Source organism: Salvelinus alpinus, chromosome 3 (genome assembly GCF_045679555.1).
Source record: "Salvelinus alpinus chromosome 3, SLU_Salpinus.1, whole genome shotgun sequence".
NCBI classification, from domain to species: Eukaryota; Metazoa; Chordata; class Actinopteri; order Salmoniformes; family Salmonidae; genus Salvelinus; species Salvelinus alpinus.
The window spans coordinates 91717145-91741448 of record NC_092088.1 but is presented as its reverse complement, the minus strand read 5'-3'; the positions used below and the strand labels follow the sequence as shown (position 1 = coordinate 91741448).

The window sequence follows — 24304 nt, the reverse complement described above, 5'->3', positions numbered from 1 at the left end:
GGATTAATTTTGGAGGTGCTCGAGGGTCAGTCACTATTATCTCCCTTAAGAAATAGTGTCGAACTTGTAGGTATCTGTAAAAATCTTGTTTATCCAAGCCATGTTTTTTTACTTAGGTCCTGGAAGTTATCTAGGTCCCCATTCCTTATAATTGTACTGAATGATGTGATGCCTTTCTGCGTCCATTGTTTAAATCTGTTGTCCTGAGTTGCAGGGATGAAGCTGGGGTCGTATGCAGGCCAACTCAGCAGTTTGATCTCTCTGTCTAAATTATTTTGCTTAATTACCCTAAACCATGTCTTCAGAGAGAAATCAATCCACTGATTTTGTCTATTGTATATTTCTTTTAGCATGTGCTTATTTCCCAAAACTGTCTGTATGGGTATCTCTGTCAAAGTAGTCTCGATGTCTTTCCATTTGGATTCGTATTCTGAATTGCACCAACACACCAGAGGTCTCTATTGGGCTGACACATAATCATCTTTTAGGTTTGCTAAGGCCATACCCCCACAGTGTTTTGGTAATTGCAATGTTGTAAATCTAGTTCTTGGTCTCTTACTGTTCCAGATAAACCTTGATATCCGTTTATCCCTAAACTGTTTAGGCGGGATTTCTATGGGCAGTGAATGGAACAAGTACAGTAACCTCGGCAGGATGTTCATTTTGATTGTTTCAATTCTACTACTAAGATTTAAGGGACGTGAATTCCACCTGTCTAGGTCATCATATATTTTCTTGTTGATGTGATCGTAATTCATGCAATAAAGTTTGGGTGTATCTTTTGGTAGGTATACTCCAAGATATTTAATGGATGAAGAGGTCCAGGTGAAGTTATACCTACTCTTCAGCTCTTCCTGTGGGGTAGAATTATATACTAGGGCTTGGGTCTTGTGTACATTAAGCACATACCCTGAATATGTTCCAAATGTTTGGAAAACATCCATCAATCTAGGTACACTTGAGCCTGGGTCTTTAAGGAATAACAGAACGTCATCAGCATACATGCATATCTTATGTTCACTTCCTCTTATTGTTATTCCCTCTAAAGTTGGGTCCTGTCTTATTGCCTGTGCTAATGGTTCGAGGTACAGGGAGAAGAGCGTGGGTGAAAGATCACAGCCTTGTCTTGCCCCTCAGTCTAATTTTATCATTCGGGTCAAATGTCCATTTATCTTTATTCTAGCGTTCGGACATGAATACAGTGTTTTGATGCACTGTATCACTTCTTTGTTGAAATCAAATCTTTCCATAACTTGGAATAGGTAATCCCATCCCACTGAATCAAATGCTTTTTCTGCATCTAGACTGATTAATATTGCACTTGTCTTATTCTGAGTAATGTGGTCCATGACATGTAGTGTTCTCCTTATATTGTCCTGTGTCTGCCTATTTTGTATGAAACCAGTTTGATCTCCGTCAATCAATTCTGGGATTATGTTCTCCATTCTTTAGGCTACTATTGATGCATATAGTTTATAATCTGTGTTAGGAATTGCGATAGGTCTATATGAACTGCATTCTTCCTTATCTTTTACCCTCTTTTGGGATTACAGATATGATGGCCTCTCTCCATGACGGTGGGAGACCCCCCTCCCTCAGAGTCCAGTTAAAACAGGCCTTTAATTTCTTCGGTGGATATTTCTAAAGTTAGTCTATCATTTTGCTCTGTCCCAATTGAGGGGAGATCAAGTGAGTTCAAAAAGTGCTCTATTGTCTGTGCATCTGCCTTCTCTGGTTGCTTGTACAGATTTGTGTAATATGATTCAAATGCATTCTGTATTTAATCTAATTTGCATGTGATCTTTTTTGTTTTGGGATATTTTATTTTGAAAATGGTATTCTGTGCTTGTTGTTTCCTGAGTCTCCATGCTAGTAATTTGGTTGCCTTTGAGCCTGCTTCATAATATCGTTGTTTCAGGAACCTAAGCTTTTTCTCTACTTCTTCTCTATAAATCTGGTCAATTTCCTGTTTTACCTTTTGAATATCTGGTAATATAAGAGGGTCTTTGTATTGACTATGAGATCGTTCTAAGTTTCTTAGGGTTTCCTGTAATTTCAGCAGTTTCTGTGCTTTAATCTTTTTCTTGAGAGATGATGTGGCTATGATCTTCCCTCTAATAACCGCCGTAGCTGCATCCCACAATATAGCAGGAGATACTTCCCCATTATCATTATTCTCCAGATAGATGTTCAATTCTGTCTTTATTGATTCATTGAATGCTGGATCATTCAGCATGCTTGTATTAAGTCTCCATATAGTATTTATTGGTTTGCTATCAACGGTGTAGAGTAAGGTAAACTCCATTATGATCTGATAAGTCGCTCTGCCCGATCCTACAATCCTTAAGCCTGTGTCTATCTGCACTGTACATAAAAAAGTAGTCTAACCTGGAGTATTCAGTGTGGCGGGCTGAGTAAAAAGTATATTCCTTATCGGTCTTGTGGGTGTCACGCCGTACATCGAGCAGTCCTAGATCCTGCAGTATCCTATTGATCTTTTTGGCTACTAGGCTCATTTTCCTATTTTGATTTGTGCTGTCCAAATTTGAGTTTAGAATTGTGTTAAAATCCCCTCCACAGATAAGAGTGCCAGTGGTTTCTGTGGCAATTAAATCAAACACCTTCCCATAGAAGACCATGTCACTCCCTGGGGGTGCGTATACATTAAATAATGTAACTTAAATATATAAGTATAAATCTACCCTCCTTGTCTTTTATTTCTGACACAAACTCAAAATTAACTGAATTTGGGATCAAGATTGCAACTCCCCTTCTACCCATTTTGTAAGAAGAAAAAAAGTGTTCCTATATCCCATTTTCTTGAGTTTCTCATGTTCAGGTGTGGATAAGTGAGTTTCCTGCCAGAATAGTATGTCAACTCTCTCCCGTTTCATCTTTGCTATTACCTTACTTCTCTTGATGGCACTCCCCAGTCCGTTTACATTGAGACTTATGACCTTCAATTCCCGATGATGCATCGATATAAATAAAAAAAACCTGTGCACCATATCTGCCTGCTTATCATGAACCTAAAAACGAATGAAAAATCAAGAACGATAATAAAGTAAACCAAAGTGGGAAAATACTTTGGTATTTGGACTCCCATGTCAGAGGACTGTCTCTTGCCTCTGGGGTTTGAGGGGATGAGCCTGTCCGCAGGATGGGCCCCTCGCTCAGATATGAAAATGCGTGACGTAGTCACAATCAAGACCTGGTGGAACCGAAAATAATAAGGGCGCCTATTTCGTCGCTTATACACATAATTACAAGTGAAAACTATATCGGTCATGCGTGCATATCATGAATCCTTCCCTTGATATGCGCTTCTGTCGCCCCGTTGTCAATGTGTCATTAATCCTTAGCTAATATATATGTTATTAACGTGACGCTACTTAGTGTGTTCATAAAGAACACATGCTTTTGGCTACTCACCCTTGTTCAGCATTGGGGGAAAATAGGGGAGACATTTTACCTATTGCAATGTCAACCGTAACAGCTCGCAGTAACTATTAATTCTGTTAAATCTGATTCAGTGTCTTACTTCTTCCGGTTGGAAATGCCTGAGTCTCTCTCGGATGTGAACGTCCTCTCGCCGAGATGGTTTCCCTCTTTCTCCATGACCCTGCTGGTCGACAACGATCCATGTGAGAGCCTGCTCGAGTCTTTCCGCTGGTGATGTCGCCTTTCTCCTGGCGGTATACTCCACTGGGAAGCCCCTTGACTTCAGGTCCTCAGCCGCCTCGTCTGCATGCTCGTATGTAACCGGGCCATTTTCCAGAAATACCCGCATTTTTGCCGGCTATGGTGTTTGGAAGCAAATACCCTTCTCTTTAAGTGCTTTCTTAATGGGGGTGTATTCTTTCCTTCTTTTCAGTATCTCTCCCGCGTAGTCAAGATCAAAGAACACTCGTTGGCCTTGGAAGTTAACAGGCTTTTTCCAGGTTGCATGTAAGACTTTCTCCTTGACTGAGAAGTTTAGGAACCGTACTACTATGGATCTTGGTGGGGCGCCGCTGGGGGGTTTTGGGGTCAGAGCTCGGTGTGCTCTCTCCATTCATAGGTCCGTGTTGTCTTCAAGTATGTCCTTGAATAGACCCTCCACCAAGTTGGGCATAGAGTCTTTTTCTGCGCCCTCTACTACGTTATAAAGTCTAATGTTGTTTCGACGTGAGAAACCTTCGAGTTCTGTCACTTTTGCCTGTAGTGCGTGTTGGCTTTTCAGTGACTGTTCAAGTATTTCCTTGACTGCGAAGTTCCATGTGTTCGTTTCCCCAATGCGCTGTTCTGCGTCCCCCATTCTTGTAGATATGCTGTGAAGTTCTAATTTGTTTTCTTCCAGTTTCTGGTTAATGTCCTTCTTGAACTCATTTAGTTATTTTCTTACATCTTCTGGAAGTTCCTCTCGTAAGCCTGTGAGCGCCTCGCGCAATTCCTCCTTCATCACATCACGAAATGAGGGTTATTTTCTGCTGCTATCTTATTTGCGCTAGCATTAGCTATTTCGGGTTCATCGACGATTATATCTTCTGCTGTCTTGTTACGGGCTGTTGTTGTAGTTCTGCGACCTTTTCCCCTTTTCCATTTTGTGTAAGTTATTATAATGCTCAGAGTAAATACTTGAATTTAGGGGGGGAACACCCAAACGATGTGCAGTACGAAAAACTAGGCAGCCATTTCCTAAGTTGCATCACCGGAAGCCATGTCGGTAACTGGGAGTCTTGTGAGAGCAACCATATGAAGATAATCAAAGGTAAGTGATTCATTTTATCGCTATTTTTGACTTTTGTTACTCCTCTACTTGGCTGGTAACTGTTTGTAATGTTTTGTGTGCTGGGCGCTGTCCTCAGATAATCACATGGTATGCTTTCACCGTAAAGCCTTTTTGAACGCCAGAGTGCCACACCTCCTAGAGAGGTTAACCCATAAGATGTAAGGATGGGAGAGAAGGGGGAGTGTTTTGAGTGGGATATATATATCTGAGCGTGACAAATGTGGAGTGTCTGAATTACAGCTGTACAGAACCTTTGGGAATAATTAAACTTGGTTAAAGCCTCTCTAGTGTCTGTGGGTTATTTACTCTGAAAAATAAGATACAAATTAAAAACAGAGTCTCTTTGCTGTATTCGTTGCTGTATTCTCTCTAGTCATGGTTTTAAAAGTGTTGCTTTGTGTTCAAGGTTTCTTTTACAGTCTATGGCTCGAGGACCCTGTGCAGACACAGTGATCTGAGCTATCTGATTGGCCAACGGTAGACCTACAGTAAAGGTGCACTTTATTTGATCTCTGGGCTGGCCGGGTAGGCGGAGTTCTACCTTCAGATATATGAAATGGTTCAAAATGCCTTCCCGGGGCTGCTGAATCAAGTGCACCTATACTCATATACCTATACTTCGTGGGCTATACTCAGCCTTGTCTCAGGGTAGTAAGTTAGTGGTTTGAAGTGGGGTGGGGTTATATCCTGCCTGGTTGGCACTGTCCGGGGGTATCATCGGACGGGGCCACAGTGTCTCCTGAACCCTCCTGTCTCAGCCTCCAGTATTTATGCTGCAATAGTTTATGTGTCGGGGGGCTAGGGTCAGTCTGTTATATCTGGAGTATTTCTCCTGTCTTATCTGGTGTCCTGTGTGAATTTAAATATGCTCCCTCTAATTCTCTCTCTCCCTCCCCTCCCGGAGGACCTGAGCCCTGGGACCATGCCTCAGGACTACCTGGCCTGATGACTCCTTGCTGTCCCCAGTCCACCTGGTCGTGCTGCTGCTCCAGTTTCAACTGTTCTGCCTGCGGCTATGGAACCCTGACCTGTTCACCGGATGTGCTACCTTGTCCCGGAGCTGCTGTTTTCGACTCTCTCTCCCTATCGCACCTGCTGTCTCTAACTCTGAATGCTTGGCTATGAAAAGCCAACTGACATTTACTCCTGAGGTGCTGACCTGTTGCACCCTCTACAACCACTGTGATTATTATTATTATTTGACCCTGCTGGTCATCTATGAACATCTTGGCCGTGTACTGTTATAATCTCAACCCGGGCACAGCCAGAAGAGGACTGGCAACTAGGTTGAAGGAGAGAGCCTGGCTCCTCTAGGTTTCTTCCTAGGTTCTGGCCTTTCTAAGGAGTTTTTCCTAGCCCCCGTGCTTCTACATCTGCATTGCTTGCTGTTTGGGGATTTAGGCTGGGTTTCTGTATAGCACTTTGTGACATCGGCTGATGTAAAAAGGGATTTATAAATGCATTTGATTGATTGACTTTCTGCCAACAGCACAAAACAATTAAGAAAAATAGGAACGCAAGGCTTTACAACTGGGTTTTTTACAGAAATGTTTGGAGATTTAGAGCATCCTGACGGGCTGCATCCCTGCTTGGTATGGCAACTGCTTAGCATCCGACTGCAAGGCGCTACAGAGGGTAGTATGTATGGCCCAGTACATCACTGGGGCTGAGCTCCCTGCTATCCAGGACCTCTATACCAGGCAGTGTCAGAGGAAGGCCATAAAAATTGTCAAAGACTCCAGCCACCCTAGTCATAGATTGTTCTTTCTGCTACCTCACAGCAAGCGGTACCAATGCAACAAGTCTGGAACCAACAGGACCCTGAACAGCTTCTACCTCCAAGCTATAAGACTGATACATAGTTAGTTAAATAGTTAGTTAAAAAGCTACCTTGTCACGTTCGGTTAGAGATGGATTGGACCAAGGTACAGCGTGGTAGGCGTACATCATAAATGTATTAAATGAACACCAAAAACAAGAAAGAATAAACAACACGTAAAGTTTTGTAGCGCTAACACAGCAACTAACCAAAAACAAGATCCCACAAACTAAAGGTGGGAAAAAGACTGCCTAAGTATGATCCCCAATCAGAGATATAAGACTGATAAATGGTTAGTTAAATAGTTAATCAAATAGCTACATTGACTCTCTGCATTAACCCCTTTTGCACAAACTTTTTTGACTCATCACATACACCTCTGCTACTGTTGACCATCTGTCACTTTATTCCTAGTTACATGTACATATCTACCTCAATGACCTCGTACCCCTGCACATCCACTCAGTACTGGTACCCCTTGTATACAGCCAAGTTATCATCCACTAAGTATTGGTACCCCGTGTATATAGCCAAGTTATCATCCACTCAGTACAGGTACCCGTGTATATAGCCAAGTTATCATCCACTCAGTACTGGTACTCATTGTATATAGCCAAGTTATCATCCACTCAGTACTGGTACCCCATGTATATAGCCAGTTATCATCCACTCAGTACTGGTACTCATTGTATATAGCCAAGTTATCATCCACTCAGTACAGGTACCCGTGTATATAGCCAAGTTATCATCCACTCAGTACTGGTACTCATTGTATATAGCCAAGTTATCATCCACTCAGTACTGGTACCCCATGTATATAGCCAGTTATCATCCACTCAGTACTGGTACTCCTTGTATATAACCAAATGATCATAACTCAGTACTGGTACTCCTTGCAGACAGTATAGACAAGTTATCATTACTCAGTACCGGTACTCCTTGCAGACAGTATAGACAAGTTATCATTACTCAGTACCGGTACCCCTTGCAGACAGTATAGACAAGTTATCATTACTCAGTACTGCTACTCCTTGTATATAACCAAGTTATCATTACTCAGTACTGGTACTCCTTGTAGACAGTATAGACAAGTTATCATTACTCAGTACTGGTACTCCTTGCAGACAGTATAGACAAGTTATCATTACTCAGGACTGGTACTCCTTGTAGACAGTATAGACAAGTTATCATTACTCAGTACTGGTACTCCTTGCAGACAGTATAGACAAGTTATCATTACTCAGTACCGGTACTCCTTGCAGACAGTATAGACAAGTTATCATTACTCAGTACTGATACTCCTTGCAGACAGTATAGACAAGCTACCGTTACTCATTCTGTATCTGTTATTACTTTATTATTACGTGTTTTACTTTTCTATTATTTCTCCACTGTCTTTCTCTCTATTGTTGGGAAGGACCTGTAAGTAAGTATTTCCCTGTTAGTCTACATCTGTTGTTTTAGGAAGTATGTAACAAATAAATTGTTTTATTTGATTCAATTTATCTAACACGTAGGAAACTTGCCTTATAAGCAGTTTGTTGCAGCACAGCTTGGAACAACTGCAAATCAAATCTGCAGGGGTGAATTGCAATTGCCCAGTGATTTGATAAGATCTGTTGTTCCTCATAATACATGCCACAGTGAATGAAAAACAGCCTCTGGTAGGGTGTTGCAGACCCCCCCCCCCCCCCCACCCACCCACCCACCCACCCACACATTCACAAACAGAAACACACACAGGAGGGAGAGTCTACTAGTCTAGTTAGAACCCAGAACTCTACAGGTCATTCCGTTCAGTTCTTTAGTTCTCAGAGCCATTGATCATTCTAACCACAAGCTGAGGACAATAAGAAACAAATGCCAGTACAGAGTTGTTGCAACCCTCCATGTGGGCTAAGCAAACCTACAGGCACATAGACACCCCCCCCCCCCCCCCCCCCCCACACACACACACACACAAACAACCCTGCATGCCAAAACACTTCAAAACAATGAGCCAAATACTGTTCTCATGCAATGCAACTACTGTAGCCTACCTAGGTTACATTCTTCTGCCTTTTATAACAGTGCAGGTGATTATTCAGAAGCTAGTAGAAAACAGAGAAACACAAAGCCAGTCCATCTTGTATCACCTATTATACGACAGGTCCCATTCTCAGAGTCTGACTAAATGGATGGAATGTGAACATGTTCACTAGACTGAAGCAAAAACATATTTTGTTCGTACATTTCTAAATAATGAATGATACATTCAAGTCCCATCTCATGACCTGAGAGACCTATACCAAGGTTCTCAGTGTATGTACTGAGGGTACAAAAAATTTGGAACACCTTCCTAATATTGAGTTCCACCCTTTTTGCCCTCAGAACAGACTAAATTTGTCGGGCATGGACTCTACAAGGTGTCGAAAGCGTTCCACAAGGATGCTGGCCCATGTTGGCTCCAATGCTTCCCACAGTTGTGTCAAATTGGCTGGCTGTCCTTTGGGTGGTGAACCGTTCTTGAAACACACGGGAAACTGCTGAGTGTAAAAAACCCAGCAGCGTTGCAGTTTTTGACACACTCAAACCAGTGCGCCTGGCACCTACTACCATACTCCGTTCAAAGGCACTTAAATATTTTGTCTTGCCCATTTAACCTCTGAATAGCACACATACACAATCCATGTCCCAATTGTCTCAAGGCTTCAAAGTCATTCTTTAACCTGTCTCCTGCTCTTCATCTATACGGATTGAAGTCGATTTGACATTAATAAGGGATCATAGCTTTCACCTGGTCAGTCTACTGTATGTCATGGAAAGAGCAGTGAAAAATCACCGTTTTTATTTCAGAAAATTTTATTGGGCATTATGGCATCACCTGAAAGCAGGACACACCAAGGTACTGACCATCTGTAGTGTTATAATAGCTGACTGAGTCAGCATGTGTAGGAGATTGCTCCATCAGATATTTTCTGGGTACTTTTAAACATTTAATTGGGCATTATGAACCATTACACCACCTGAAAGCAGGCTACATGAAGGCACTCTGTGTCTAATATTGTGTTGTGCAGCTCACCCTTTCACATTTCTTTCTTATTTCAAAAACAGTTAATTGGGCATTTTGGCAGCTCTACACAAAATGAAAGTCATTATTTTATCCAACATTGTTTTAGCTCACTGGGCTACACCAAATATACTACTGGTATTGCTATCTACTTTATTAGCACACTGGTCTACACTACAGAAACTAATAGCTCACTGGTTTACACCACAGGAACTAATAGTAGCTCAGTGGTGTACACCACAGGAACTAATAGTTCACTGGATTACACCACAGGAACCAATAGCTCACTGGACTACACCACAGGAACAAATAGCTCACTGGACTACACACCACAGGAACTAGCAACTCACTGGACTACACCACAGGAACTAATAGCTCACTGGACTACACCACAGGAACGAATAGTCACTGGATTACACCACAGGAACTAATAGCTCACTGGTCTACACCACAGGAACAAATAGTAGCTCACTGGACTACACCACAGGAACGAATAGTAGCTCAAAGGACTACACCACAGAAACTAATAGCTCACTGGACTACACCACAGGAACGAATAGCTCACTGGACTACACCACAGGAACTAATAGTAACGCACTACACAACATAAACTAATAGTAGCTCACTGCACTACACCACAGGAACTAATAGCTCACTCGACTACACCACGGGAACTAATAGTAGTTCACTGGACTACACCACAGGAACTAATAGTAACGCACTACACAACATAAACTAATAGTAGCTCACTGCACTACACCACAGGAACTAATAGCTCACTCGACTACACCACGGGAACTAATAGTAGCTCACTGGACTACACCACAGGAACGAATAGTAGCTCAAAGGACTACACCACAGGAACTAATAGCTCACTGGACTACACCACAGGAACGAATAGCTCACTGGACTACACCACAGGAACTAATAGTAACGCACTACACAACATAAACTAATAGTAGCTCATTGGACTACACCACGGGAACTAATAGCTCACTCGACTACACCACGGGAACTAATAGTAGTTCACTGGACTACACCACAGGAACTAAAAGTAGCTCATTAGACTATACCACGGGAACTAATATTAGCTCACTGGACTACACCACAGGAACTAAGAGTAGTTCACTGGACTACACCACAGGAACTAATAGTAGTTCACTGAACTACACCACAGAAACCAATAGTAGCTCACTGGACTACACCACAGGAACTAAAAGTAGCTCACTGGACTACACCACAGGAACTAATAGTAGTTCACTGAACTACACCACAGAAACCAATAGTAGCTCACTGGACTACACCACATGCTATAATAGTAGCTCACTGGACTACACCACAGGAACTAATAGTAGCTCATTGGACCTCACCACAGAAACCAATAGTAGCTCACTGGACTACACCACATGCTATAATAGTAGCTCACTGGACTACACCACAGGAACTAATAGTAGCTCATTGGACTACACCACAGGAACGAATAGTAGCTCATTGGACTACACGACAGGAGCTAATAGCTCACTGGACTACACCACAGGAACAAATAGCTCATTGGACTACACCACAGGTACTAATAGTAGCTCACCGGGTCGGCATCTGCAGGTTGCTGTTCCATCAGAACGAGTCAGGCAGGTGGCATTGTGCAGGCAGGGATCGTGGGCAGGGTCACAGGGGTCAAAGGGCATGTTGCATAAGGGCCCACTGAAGAAGGGGGGGCAGGTGCAGCTGAACTCCCCAGGTAGGGGTGACTCCTGACACTGAGCTCCGTTCAGACAGGGCCCAGAGTCACACTCATCCACATCCTCAGAGCAGTCCACACCTGCCCAGCCCTGCGGGCACAGACACCTGGGGAGACAGGAGGAGTTAGGGTTGGTATTGATATTCTCTACACAATAGTTGGAGATTGTTTCTTTAAAAACAAATGATATGCCTATGTGTTTATATTGTAACTAGCAACACAGCGGTAAGGAAGAACAGATAGGAAAGGGGTGCTCCGGTTGATATTGATATTCACATATAATACAAAGGTTGGGGATCGTTTCTACAAAATAAATGATGTGTGTTAATGATTTAACTAACAACATGTTATTTCCCTCCATCCACTCTCTCACGTGGTGTCCTGTGTGAACTTAAGTTCTCTCTCTCTCTCATCCCCCTCATCCTCTCTCTCCCTCTCTCCCCCATCCTCACATTCTCTCTCTCTCCTCCCCCTCCTCCTCTCTCTCCCTCTCTCCCCCCATCCTCACATTCCTTCTCTCTTCCCCCTCCTCTCTCTCCCTATCTCCCTCCATCCTCATATTCTCTCAGTCTCTCCATCCTCCATCTTTCTCCATCTTCCCGCTCCTCTATCTCTCTCCATCCTCTCTCTGTCTCTCCATCCTCCCCCTCATCTCTCTCTCCTCCCCCTCCTCTCTCTCCCTCTCCCTCCATCCTCACATTCTCTCTCCTCCCCCTCCTCTCTCTCCTCCCCCCCTCTCTCTCTCTCCTCCGCCTATCTCTCTCAGTCTCTCCATCCTCCCCCTCCTCCATCTCTCTCTCTCTCCTCTGCCTACCTCTCTGTCTCTCCATCGTCCACCTCCTCTTCCATCTCTCTCTCTCTCCCCCAGTGTGAAGACACATTAGGTAGAGTAAATACAGCCGTTTTCCCTCCCGATGACTCACAGATCCCCAGAAACCCTTCATGCTGTGAGCCATTGATTGATTCATTAGTTTGACCTGCCATCTGCAGTTCATTATTGCTGATGCTGTTAGCTAGGTGGAAAAAAATAATCACTATCTGAGCATTTTTCTCCTTTTCTCTCACACTCTGATATGTTGAATATTTTCTTGGATAGAGAGAGAAAGAGGAAAGATAGGAAAGGACAGTGGGCTGGATTCAAGAGCTGGAGGCAGGGGACATAACAGCTAGACAACCCCAGGGTATCTGAGCAAGACTTCCTTGCATTTATTATGTGACTGAGTAGACTGATGCAATGCCACTGACTATGTCTGAATAACACTATAGGGTGGACCCACACTGTACTGTCTGATTAACACTATAGGGTGGACCCACACTGTACTGTCTGATTAACACTATAGGGTGGACCCACACTGTACTGTCTGATTAACACTATAGGGTGGACCCACACTGTACTGTCTGATTAACACTATAGGGTGGACCCACACTGTACTGTCTGATTAACACTATAGGGTGGACCCACACTGTACTGTCTGATTAACACTATAGGGTGGACCCACACTGTACTGTCTGATTAACACTATAGGGTGGACCCACACTGTACTGTCTGATTAACACTATAGGGTGGACCCACACTGTACTGTCTGATTAACACTATAGGGTGGACCCACACTGTACTGTCTGAATAACACTATAGGGTGGACCCACACTGTACTGTCTGAATAACACTATAGGGTGGACCCACACTGTACTGTCTGAATAACACTATAGGGTGTACCCACACTGTACTGTCTGAATAACACTATAGGGTGGACCCACACTGTACTGTCTGATTAACACTATAGGGTGGACCCACACTGTACTGATTAACACTATAGGGTGGACCCACACTGTACTGTCTGAATAACACTATAGGGTGGACCCACACTGTACTGTCTGATTAACACTATAGGGTGGACCCACACTGTACTGTCTGAATAACACTATAGGGTGGACCCACACTGTACGGTCTGATTAACACTATAGGGTGGACCCACACTGTACGGTCTGATTAACACTATAGGGTGGACCCACACTGTACTGTCTGAATAACACTATAGGGTGGACCCACACTGTACGGTCTGATTAACACTATAGTGTGGACCCACACTGTACTGTCTGATTAACACTATAGGGTGGACCCACACTGTACTGTCTGATTAACACTATAGTGTGGACCCACACTGTACTGTCTGATTAACACTATAGGGTGGACCCATACTGTACTGTCTGATTAACACTATAGGGTGGACCCATACTGTACTGTCTGATTAACACTATAGGGTGGACCCACACTGTACTGTCTGATTAACACTATAGGGTGGACCCATACTGTACTGTCTGATTAACACTATAGGGTGGACCCACACTGTACTGTCTGATTAACACTATAGGGTGGACCCACACTGTAGTGTCTGATTAACACTATAGGGTGGACCCACACTGTACTGTCTGAATAACACTATAGGGTGGACCCATACTGTACTGTCTGATTAACACTATAGGGTGGACCCACACTGTACTGTCTGATTAACACTATAGGGTGGACCCATACTGTACTGTCTGATTAACACTATAGGGTGGACCCACACTGTACTGTCTGATTAACACTATAGGGTGGACCCATACTGTACTGTCTGATTAACACTATAGGGTGGACCCACACTGTACTGTCTGATTAACACTATAGGGTGGACCCACACTGTACTGTCTGATTAACACTATAGGGTGGACCCACACTGTACTGTCTGATTAACACTATAGGGTGGACCCACACTGTACTGTCTGAATAACACTATAGGGTGGACCCACACTGTACTGTCTGATTAACACTATAGGGTGGAACCACACTGTACTGTCTGATTAACACTATAGGGTGGACCCACACTGTACTGTCTGATTAACACTATAGGGTGGACCCACACTGTACTGTCTGATTAACACTATAGGGTGGAACCACACTGTACTGTCTGAATAACACTATAGGGTGGACCCACACTGTACTGTCTGATTAACACTATAGGGTGGACCCACACTGTACTGTCTGAATAACACTATAGGGTGGACCCACACTGTACTGTCTGATTAACACTATAGGGTGGACCCACACTGTACTGTCTGATTAACACTATAGGGTGGACCCACACTGTACTGTCTGATTAACACTATAGGGTGGACCCACACTGTACTGTCTGATTAACACTATAGGGTGGACCCACACTGTACCGTCTGATTATGTGGATCTGATATGTTATTTTCAGTTTGGGGATATGTAACCAGGTCATAATCAGACACAACCCTACTGTGGTACCTACCTGTAGCTTTGCCCTCTGGTCTGAATCAGACACAACCCTACTGTGGTACCTACCTGTAGCTTTGCCCTATGGTCTGAATCAGACACAAACCCACTGTGGTACCTCTCTATACTAAATTTGCAGACGTGTTGCTGTGCGTTTTGTTGCTGTGCGTTTTGTTGCCAACTTTACTTTGCTAGCTTTGCTTTGCTAGCTGACAACTTTACGTTTTTTTTTTTCTTTTTAATTACCGTTTATATTTTTAGTTTTTCCATCACAACTTTTTCCCTCATTCAACTTTTTCACTCCGGACGCTTTATCTGGACATGGTTCGTCAGCACCTTCAACAGCCGAAGCTAAGTAGTAACATTAATATGATGTCTTCTAATTGCATTCGCTGTACTCATAATATACAGGAGAATGATCGCCTTACGGCGAGGATAGCTGTGCTGCAAGCCCAGCTTCAGACGCAATCGTTAGGCAAGGGTAATTTCAGTGTAGGAAAGGAAGAAACAGCGTCTGTGCCACCAGTAAGTACAGATAGTAACGTTAGTATAAATCCCCCCGCACTGTCCCCGCAGCCGGACAATTTTCTCATGGCTTCTGGAGGGAAATGCTGTTGGAATGCTCAACCGGTGTCGCTCATTCAGCCGACAGAAACTTTCAACCGGTTTTCCCCATTGAGTAGCGAGTCGGAGTCTGAGGCCGAGTCTTCTCTTGTCTCTACTCCTCCCGTTACGGGGTCTGAGACGCCGAAGGCTCCCACCATTAGCTCTGACAAATTGAAAACCCTAGTCATTGGCGACTCCATTACCCGCAGTATTAAGAGACTTAAAACGAATCACCCAGCGATCATACACTGTTTACCAGGGGGCAGGGCTACCGACGTTAAGGCTAATCTGAAGATGGTGCTGGCTAAAGCTAAAACTGGTGAGTGTAGAGAGTATAGAGATATTGTTATCCACGTCGGCACCAACGATGTTAGGATGAAACAGTCAGAGGTCACCAAGCACAACATAGCTTCAGCCTGTAAATCAGCTAGAAAGATGTGTCGGCATCGAGTAATTGTCTCTGGCCCCCTCCCAGTTAGGGGGAGTGACGAGCTCTACAGCAGAGTCTCACAACTCAATCGCTGGTTGAAAACTGTTTTCTGCCCCTCCCAAAAGATAGAATTTGTAGATAATTGGCCCTCTTTCTGGGACTCACCCACAAACAGGACCAAGCCTGACCTGCTGAGGAGTGACGGACTCCATCCTAGCTGGAGGGGTGCTCTCATCTTATCTACTAACATAGATAGGGCTCTAACTCCTCTAGCTCCACAATGAAATAGGGTGCAGGCCAGGCAGCAGGCTGTTAGCCAACCTGCCAGCTTAGTGGAGTCTGCCAATAGCACAGTCAGTGTAGTCAGCTCAGCCATCCCCATTGAGACTGTGTCTGTGCCTCGACCTAGGTTGGGCAAAACTAAACATGGCGGTGTTCGCCTTAGCAATCTCACTAGGATAAAGACCTCCTCCATTCCTGCCATTATTGAAAGAGATCGTGATACCTCACATCTCAAAATAGGGTTACTTAATGTTAGATCCCTCACTTCAAAGGCAGTTATAGTCAATGAACTAATCACTGATCATAATCTTGATGTGATTGGCCTGACTGAAACATGGCTTAAGCCTGATGAATTTACTGTGTTAAATGAGGCCTCACCTCCTGGTTACACTAGTGACCATATCCCCCGTGCATCCCGCAAAGGCGGAGGTGTTGCTAACATTTACGATAGCAAATTTCAATTTCCCCCCCCAAAAAATGACGTTTTCGTCTTTTGAGCTTCTAGTCATGAAATCTATGCAGCCTACTCAATCACTTTGTATAGCTACTGTTTATAGGCCTCCTGGGCCATATACAGCGTTCCTCTCTGAGTTCCCTGAATTCCTATCAGACCTTGTAGTCATAGCAGATCATATTTTAATTTTTGGTGATTTTAATATTCATATGGAGAAGTCCACAGACCCACTCCAAAAGTCTTTCGGAGCCATCATCGACTCAGTGGGTTTTGTCCAACATGTCTCTGGACCTACTCACTGCCACAGTCATACTCTGGACCTAGTTTTGTCCCATGGAATAAATGTTGTAGATCTTAATGTTTTTCCTCATAATCCTGGACTGTCGGACCACCATTTTATTACGTTTGCAATCGCAACAAATAATCTGCTCAGACCCCAACCAAGGAGCATCAAAAGTCGTGCTATAAATTCTCAGACAACACAAAAATTCCTTGACGACCTTCCAGACTCCTTCTGCCTACCCAAGGACGTCAGAGGACAAAAATCAGTTAACCACCTAACTGAGGAACTCAATTTAACCTTGCGCAATACCCTAGATGCAGTTGCACCCCTAAAAACGAAAAACATTTGTCATAAGAAACTAGCTCCCTGGTATACAGAAAATACCCGAGCTTTGAAGCAAGCTTCCAGAAAATTGGAACGGAAATGGCGCCACACCAAACTGGAAGTCTTCCGACTAGCTTGGAAAGACAGTACCGTGCAGTACCAAAGAGCCCTCACTGCTGCTCGATCATCCTACTTTTCCAACTTAATTGAGGAAAATAAGAACAATCCAAAATTTCTTTTTGATACTGTTGCAAAGCTAACTAAAAAGCAGCATTCCCCAAGAGAGGATGGCTTTCACTTCAGCAGTAATAAATTCATGAACTTCTTTGAGGAAAAAATCATGATCATTAGAAAGCAAATTACGGACTCCTCTTTAAATCTGCATATTCCTCCAGGGCTTAGCTGTCCTGGATCTGCACAGCTCTGCCAGGGCCTGGGATCGGGAGAGACACTTAAGTGTTTTAGTACTATATCTCTTGACACAATGATGAAAATAATCATGGCCTCTAAACCTTCAAGCTGCATACTGGATCCTATTCCTACTAAACTACTGAAAGAGCTGCTTCCTGTGCTTGGCCCTCCTATGTTGAACATAATAAACGGCTCTCTATCCACCGGATGTGTACCAAACTCACTAAAAGTGGCAGTAATAAAGCCTCTCTTGAAAAAGACAAACCTTGACCCGGAAAATATAAAAAACTATCGGCCTATATCGAATCTTCCATTCCTCTCAAAAAAAATTGAAAAAGCTGTTGCGCAGCAACTCACTGCCTTCCTGAAGACAAACAATGTATACGAAATGCTTCAGTCTGGTTTTAGACCCCATCATAGCACTGAGACTGCACTTGTGAAGGTGGTAAATGACCTTTTAATGGCGTCAGACCGAGGCTCTGCGTCTGTCCTCGTGCTACTAGACCTTAGTGCTGCCTTTGACACCATCGATCACCACATTCTTTTGGAGAGACTGGAAACCCAAATTGGTCTACACGGACAAGTTCTGGCCTGGTTTAGATCTTACCTGTCGGAAAGATATCAGTTTGTCTCTGTGAATGGTTTGTCCTCTGACAAATCAACTGTACATTTCGGTGTTCCACAAGGTTCCGTTTTAGGACCACTATTGTTTTCACTATATATTTTACCTCTTGGGGATGTTATTCGAAAACATAATGTTAACTTTCACTGCTATGCGGATGACACACAGCTGTACATTTCAATGAAACATGGTGAAGCCCCAAAATTGCCCTCGCTAGAAGCCTGTGTTTCAGACATAAGGAAGTGGATGGCTGCAAACGTTCTACTTTTAAACTCAGACAAAACAGAGATGCTTGTTCTAGGTCCCAAGAAACAAAGAGATCTTCTGTTAAATCTGACAATTTTTTTTAATTTTTTAATTTATTTCACCTTTATTTAACCAGGTAGGCTAGTTGAGAACAAGTTCTCATTTGCAACTGCGACCTGGCCAAGATAAAGCATAGCAGTGTGAACAGACAACACAGAGTTACACATGGAGTAAACAATAAACAAGTCAATAACATGGTAGAAAAAAAGAGAATCTATATACAATGTGTGCAAAAGGCATGAGGTAGGCAATAAATCGAATAATTACAATTTAGCAGATTAACACTGGAGTGATAAATCATCAGATGATCATGTGCAAGAAGAGATACTGGTGTGCAAAAGAGCAGAAAAGTAAATAAATAAAAGCAGTATGGGGGGTGAGGTAGGTAAATTGGGTGGGTAGTTTACAGATGGACTATGTACAGCTGCAGCGATCGGTTAGCTGCTCGGATAGCAGATTTTTAAAGTTGTTGAGGGAGATAAAAGTCTCCAACTTCAGAGATTTTTGCAATTCGTTCCAGTCGCAGGCAGCAGAGAACTGGAAGGTAAGGCGTCCAAATGAGGTTTTGGCTTTAGGGATGATCAGTGAGATACACCTGCTGGAGCGCGTGCTGCGGGTGGGTGTAGCCATCGTGACCAGTGAACTGAGATAAGGCGGCACTTTACCTAGCATAGCCTTGTAGATGACCTGGAGCCAGTGGGTCTGACGACGAACATGTAGCGAGGGCCAGCCGACTAGGGCATACAGGTCGCAGTGGTGGGTCGTATAAGGTGCTTTAGTAACAAAACGAATGGCACTGTGATAAACTGCATCCAGTTTGCTGAGTAGAGTATTGGAAGCTATTTTGTAGATGACATCGCCGAAGTCGAGGATCGGTAGAATAGTCAGTTTTACTAGGGTAAGTTTGGCGGCGTGAGTGAAGGAGGCTTTGTTGCGGAATAGAAAGCCGATTCTTGATTTGATTTTGGATTGGAGATGTTTGATATGAGTCTGGAAGGAGAGTTTGCAGTCTAGCCAGACACCTAGGTACTTAAAGATGTCCACATATTCTAGGTCGGAACCGTCCAGGGTGGTGATGCTAGTCGGGCGTGCGGGTGCAGGCAGCGAACGGTTGAAAAGCATGCATTTGGTTTTACTAGCGTTTAAGAGCAGTTGGAGGCCACGGAAGGAGTGTTGTATGGCATTGAAGCTCGTTTGGAGGTTAGATAGCACAGTGTCCAAGGAAGGGCCGGAAGTATATAGAATGGTGTCGTCTGCGTAGAGGTGGATCAGGGAATCGCCCGCAGCAAGAGCAACATCATTGATGTATACAGAGAAAAGAGTCGGCCCGAGAATTGAACCCTGTGGTACCCCCATAGAGACTGCCAGAGGACCGGACAACATGCCCTCCGATTTGACACACTGAACTCTGTCTGCAAAGTAGTTGGTGAACCAGGCAAGGCAGTCATTAGAAAAACCGAGGCTACTGAGTCTGCCGATAAGAATATGGTGATTGACAGAGTCGAAAGCCTTGGCCAGGTCGATGAAGACGGCTGCACAGTAATGTCTTTTATCGATGGCGGTTATGATATCGTTTAGTACCTTGAGCGTGGCTGAGGTGCACCCGTGACCGGCTCGGAAACCGGATTGCACAGCGGAGAAGGTACGGTGGGATTCGAGATGGTCAGTGATCTGTTTGTTGACTTGGCTTTCGAAGACCTTAGATAGGCAGGGCAGGATGGATATAGGTCTGTAACAGTTTGGGTCCAGGGTGTCTCCCCCTTTGAAGAGGGGGATGACCGCGGCAGCTTTCCAATCCTTGGGGATCTCAGATGATACGAAGGAGAGGTTGAACAGGCTGGTAATAGGGGGTGCGACAATGGCGGCGGACAGTTTCAGAAATAGGGGGTCCAGATTGTCAAGCCCAGCTGATTTGTATGGGTCCAGGTTTTCCAGCTCTTTCAGAACATCTGCTATCTGGATATGGGTAAAGGAGAAGCTGGGGAGGCTTGGGCGAGTAGCAGCGGGGGGGGCGGGGCTGTTGGCCAAGGTTGGAGTCGCCAGGAGGAAGGCATGGCCAGCCATTGAGAAATGTTTGTTGAAGTTTTCGATTATCACGGACTTATCAGTGGTGACCGTGTTACCTAGCCTCAGTGCAGTGGGCAGCTGGGAGGAGGTGCTCTTGTTTTCCATGGACTTTACAGTATCCCAGAACTTTTTGGAGTTAGAGCTACAGGATGCAAATTTCTGCTTGAAAAAGCTGGCCTTTGCTTTCCTGACTGACTGCGTGTATTGGTTCCTGACTTCCCTGAACAGTTGCATATCGCGGGGGCTCTTCGATGCTATTGCAGTTCGCCACAGGATGTTTTTGTGCTGGTCGAGGGCAGTCAGGTCTGGAGTGAACCAAGGGCTATATCTGTTCTTGGTTCTGCATTTTTTGAACGGAGCATGCTTGTCTAATATGGTGAGGAAGTAACTTTTAAAGAATGACCAGGCATCCTCAACTGACGGGATGAGGTCAATATCCTTCCAGGGTACCCGGGCCAGGTCGATTAGAAAGGCCTGCTCGCAGAAGTGTTTTAGGGAGCGTTTGACAGTGATGAGGGGTGGTCGTTTGACCGCGGACCCGTGGCGGATACAGGCAATGAGGCAGTGATCGCTGAGATCTTGATTGAAGACAGCAGAGGTGTATTTGGAGGGCAGGTTGGTCAGGATAATGTCTATTAGGGTGCCCATGTTTACGGATTTAGGGTTGTACCTGGTGGGTTCCTTGATGATTTGTGTGAGATTGAGGGCATCAAGCTTGGATTGTAGGACTGCCGGGGTGTTAAGCATATCCCAGTTTAGGTCACCTAACAGAACAAACTCTGAAGCTAGATGGGGAGCGATCAATTCACAGATGGTGTCCAGGGCACAGCTGGGAGCTGAGGGGGGTCGGTAGCAGGCGGCAACAGTGAGAGACTTATTTCTGGAGAGATTAATTTTTAAAATTAGAAGTTCGAACTGTTTGGGCATAGACCTGGAAAGTATGACAGAACTTTGCAGGCTATCTCTGCAGTAGATTGCAACTCCTCCCCCTTTGGCAGTTCTATCTTGACGGAAAGTGTTATAGTTGGGTATGGAAATCCCAGAATTTTTGGTGGCCTTCCTAAGCCAGGATTCGGACACGGCAAGGACATCAGGGTTGGCAGAGTGTGCTAAAGCGGTGAGTAAGGCAAACTTAGGGAGGAGGCTTCTGATGTTGACATGCATGAGGCCAAGGCTTTTTCGATCACAGAAGTCAACAAATGAGGGTGACTGGGGACATGCAGGGCCTGGGTTTACCTCCACATCACCCGAGGAACAGAGGAGTAGTAGGATGAGGGTGCGGCTAAAGGCTATCAAAACTGGTCGCCTAGAGCGTTGGGGACAAAGAATAAAAGGAGCAGATTTATGGGCGTGGTAGAATAGATTCTGGGCATAATGTGCAGACAGGGGTATGGTGGGGCACGGGTACAGCGGAGGCAAGCCCAGGCACTGGGTGATGATAAGAGAGGTTGTATCTCTGGACATGCTGGTCTCAATGGGTGAGGTCACCGCATGTGTGGGGGGTGGGACAAAGGAGGTATCAGAGGTACGGAGAGTGGAACTACGGGGTCCATTGCAAACCAAAACAATGATAATGATAACTAGCCTGAACAACAGTATGCAAGGCATATTGATATTTGAGAGAGACATACAATAAGGCATAAAGTGATTGCAGGTCTTGATTGGGAGAGCTAGCTAAGACAACAGGTAAGATAACAGCAGCAATAACAGGGTGCTAGTCTAACACAGCAACAACAGGTAAAAATGGCGACGACTAGGCAGAGAGGGTCGGATTAACTACACACAGATCCTGAGTTAAAGCACAGAGCCGACAGATAAAACACAAATAAACAGAATGGAGTACCGTGAATTAATGGACAGTCAAGCAGGCATCAGCTATGTAGCCAAGTGATCATAGTGTCCAGGGGGCAGCCGTAGATGGAGCAGGGAGGCCTCCACTAAGCTAGCACGCGGCGTTTAAAGTTAGTAGCCCGGGGGGTGGTCTGCTCAGACGGAGGGGGTCTGCTCAGACGGAGGCCGGTTGAGGGCACAGCGGGTGGGGTATTCGTCTGCAGACCAGACGTGGTCGTGTCGACAGAGAATCCAAGCCGGATGGCGATGGCGAAAGAGAGGTTGTGAATTGTAGAATTGTGTTTGCTAACTGGTGCTAGCTTCGTGGCAGTGGCGCTAGCTGCGCTAGCTGCAAGCTAGCTGTGAGGATCAGAAGTAGTGGCTCAGGGATTACGGCAGGAATCCGGCGTTGTTGTCGAGAGACAGTCCGATGCTGGTAAATTGGTGAGTAATATCCAGGCTAATAACAGGGCTGGTGTCTGTGCAGAAGGTAAAAGCTGCTAGCAGCGGCAAAAAAATGGCTAAATTAGCTTGTAGCTGATTTAGACCAGTTGTGATGGATTGGCAGGGCTCTGTGTCGGCAAAAAAAGGTCCAGGCCAATTGGCAAAATATGTATTGTAGCACAAGAATTAGCCGGAGGACCTCTTCGGCTAGCCGGGAGATTGGCCTAGCTCGAGGCTAGCTCAAGGCTAACTGTTGCTTGCTTCGGGACAGAGACGTTAGCCAGGAGTAGCCACTCAGATTGCAGCTAGCTATCTGATCCGGTGTAAAGGTCCAGAGCTTGCGGTAGTAATCTGGAGATTTGGTAGAGAAAAAGCAGTCAGATATTCTCTGGGTTGATATCGCGCTGTGCAGACTGGCATGTATTGACCAAGCTGAGGCTGGCTGGTGTCCGAGTTAACGGTAAAGACCACTAGCAGTGACTAACTGATAACTAGCTAGTAGTTAGTTAGCTGGCTAGCTTCTGATGGGGGTTCCGGTTCTAAAGTATAAAAATAGCAGATCCGTACCACATTGGGTGTTGGGGGTTGCAGGAGAGTATATTCAGTCCGTAGATGGAAAGTGAGATTAAAATATAAACGGAAAAAACGAGGAAAACGATTATTTACACGGGACAAGACAAAACACACGTCCGACTGCTACGCCATCTTGGAATCAATTAATCTTGATGGTTGTAAAGTCGTCTCAAATAAAACTGAAGAACCTCGGCGTTACTCTTGACCCTGATCTCTCTTTTGACGAACATATCAAGACTGTTTCAAGGACAGCTTTTTTCCATCTACGTAACATTGCAAAAATCTGAAATTTTCGGTCCAAAAATGATGCAGAAAAATTAATCCATGCATTTGTTACTTCTAGGTTAGACTACTGCAATGCTCTACTTTCCGGCTACCCGGATAAAGCACTAAATAAACTTCAGTTAGTGCTAAATACGGCTGCTAGAATCCTGACTAGAACCAAGAAATTTGATCATATTACTCCAGTGCTAGCTTCCCTACACTGGCTTCCTGTTAAGGCAAGGGCTGATTTCAAGGTTTTACTGTTAACCTATAAAGCGTTACATGGGCTTGCTCCTACCTATCTTTCCGAGTTGGTCCTGCCGTACATACCTATACGTACGCTACGGTCACAAGACGCAGGCCTCCTAATTGTCCCTAGAATTTCTAAGCAAACAGCGGGAGGCAGGGCTTTCTCCTATAGATCTCCATTTTTATGGAACGGTCTGCCTACCCATGTGAGAGACGCAGACTCGGTCTCAACCTTTAAGTCTTTACTGAAGACTTATCTCTTCAGTAGGTCATATGATTGAGTGTAGTCTGGCCCAGGAGTGTGAAGGTGAACGGAAAGGCTCTGGAGCAACGAACCGCCCTTGCTGTCTCTGCCTGGCCGGTTCCCCTCTCTCCACTGGGATTCTCTGCCTCTAACCCTATTACAGGGGCTGAGTCACTGGCTTACTGGTGCTCTTTCATGCCGTCCCTGGGAGGGGTGCGTCACTTGAGTGGGTTGAGTTACTGACGTGATCTTCCTGTCTGG

General features: G+C 44.7%; 1 protein-coding gene across 1 annotated transcript in view; it reads right to left on the bottom strand.

Annotated features, from left to right (window-relative positions):
* The window catches only part of eys (eyes shut homolog), a 506958-nt gene that overhangs the window by 339165 nt on the left and 143489 nt on the right, over positions 1-24304 (bottom strand). The window contains exon 24 of the mRNA XM_071394489.1: positions 11225-11484. Within this exon, the coding sequence (XP_071250590.1) occupies positions 11225-11484 (260 nt within the window). The remainder of the gene's footprint in view (positions 1-11224; positions 11485-24304) is intronic.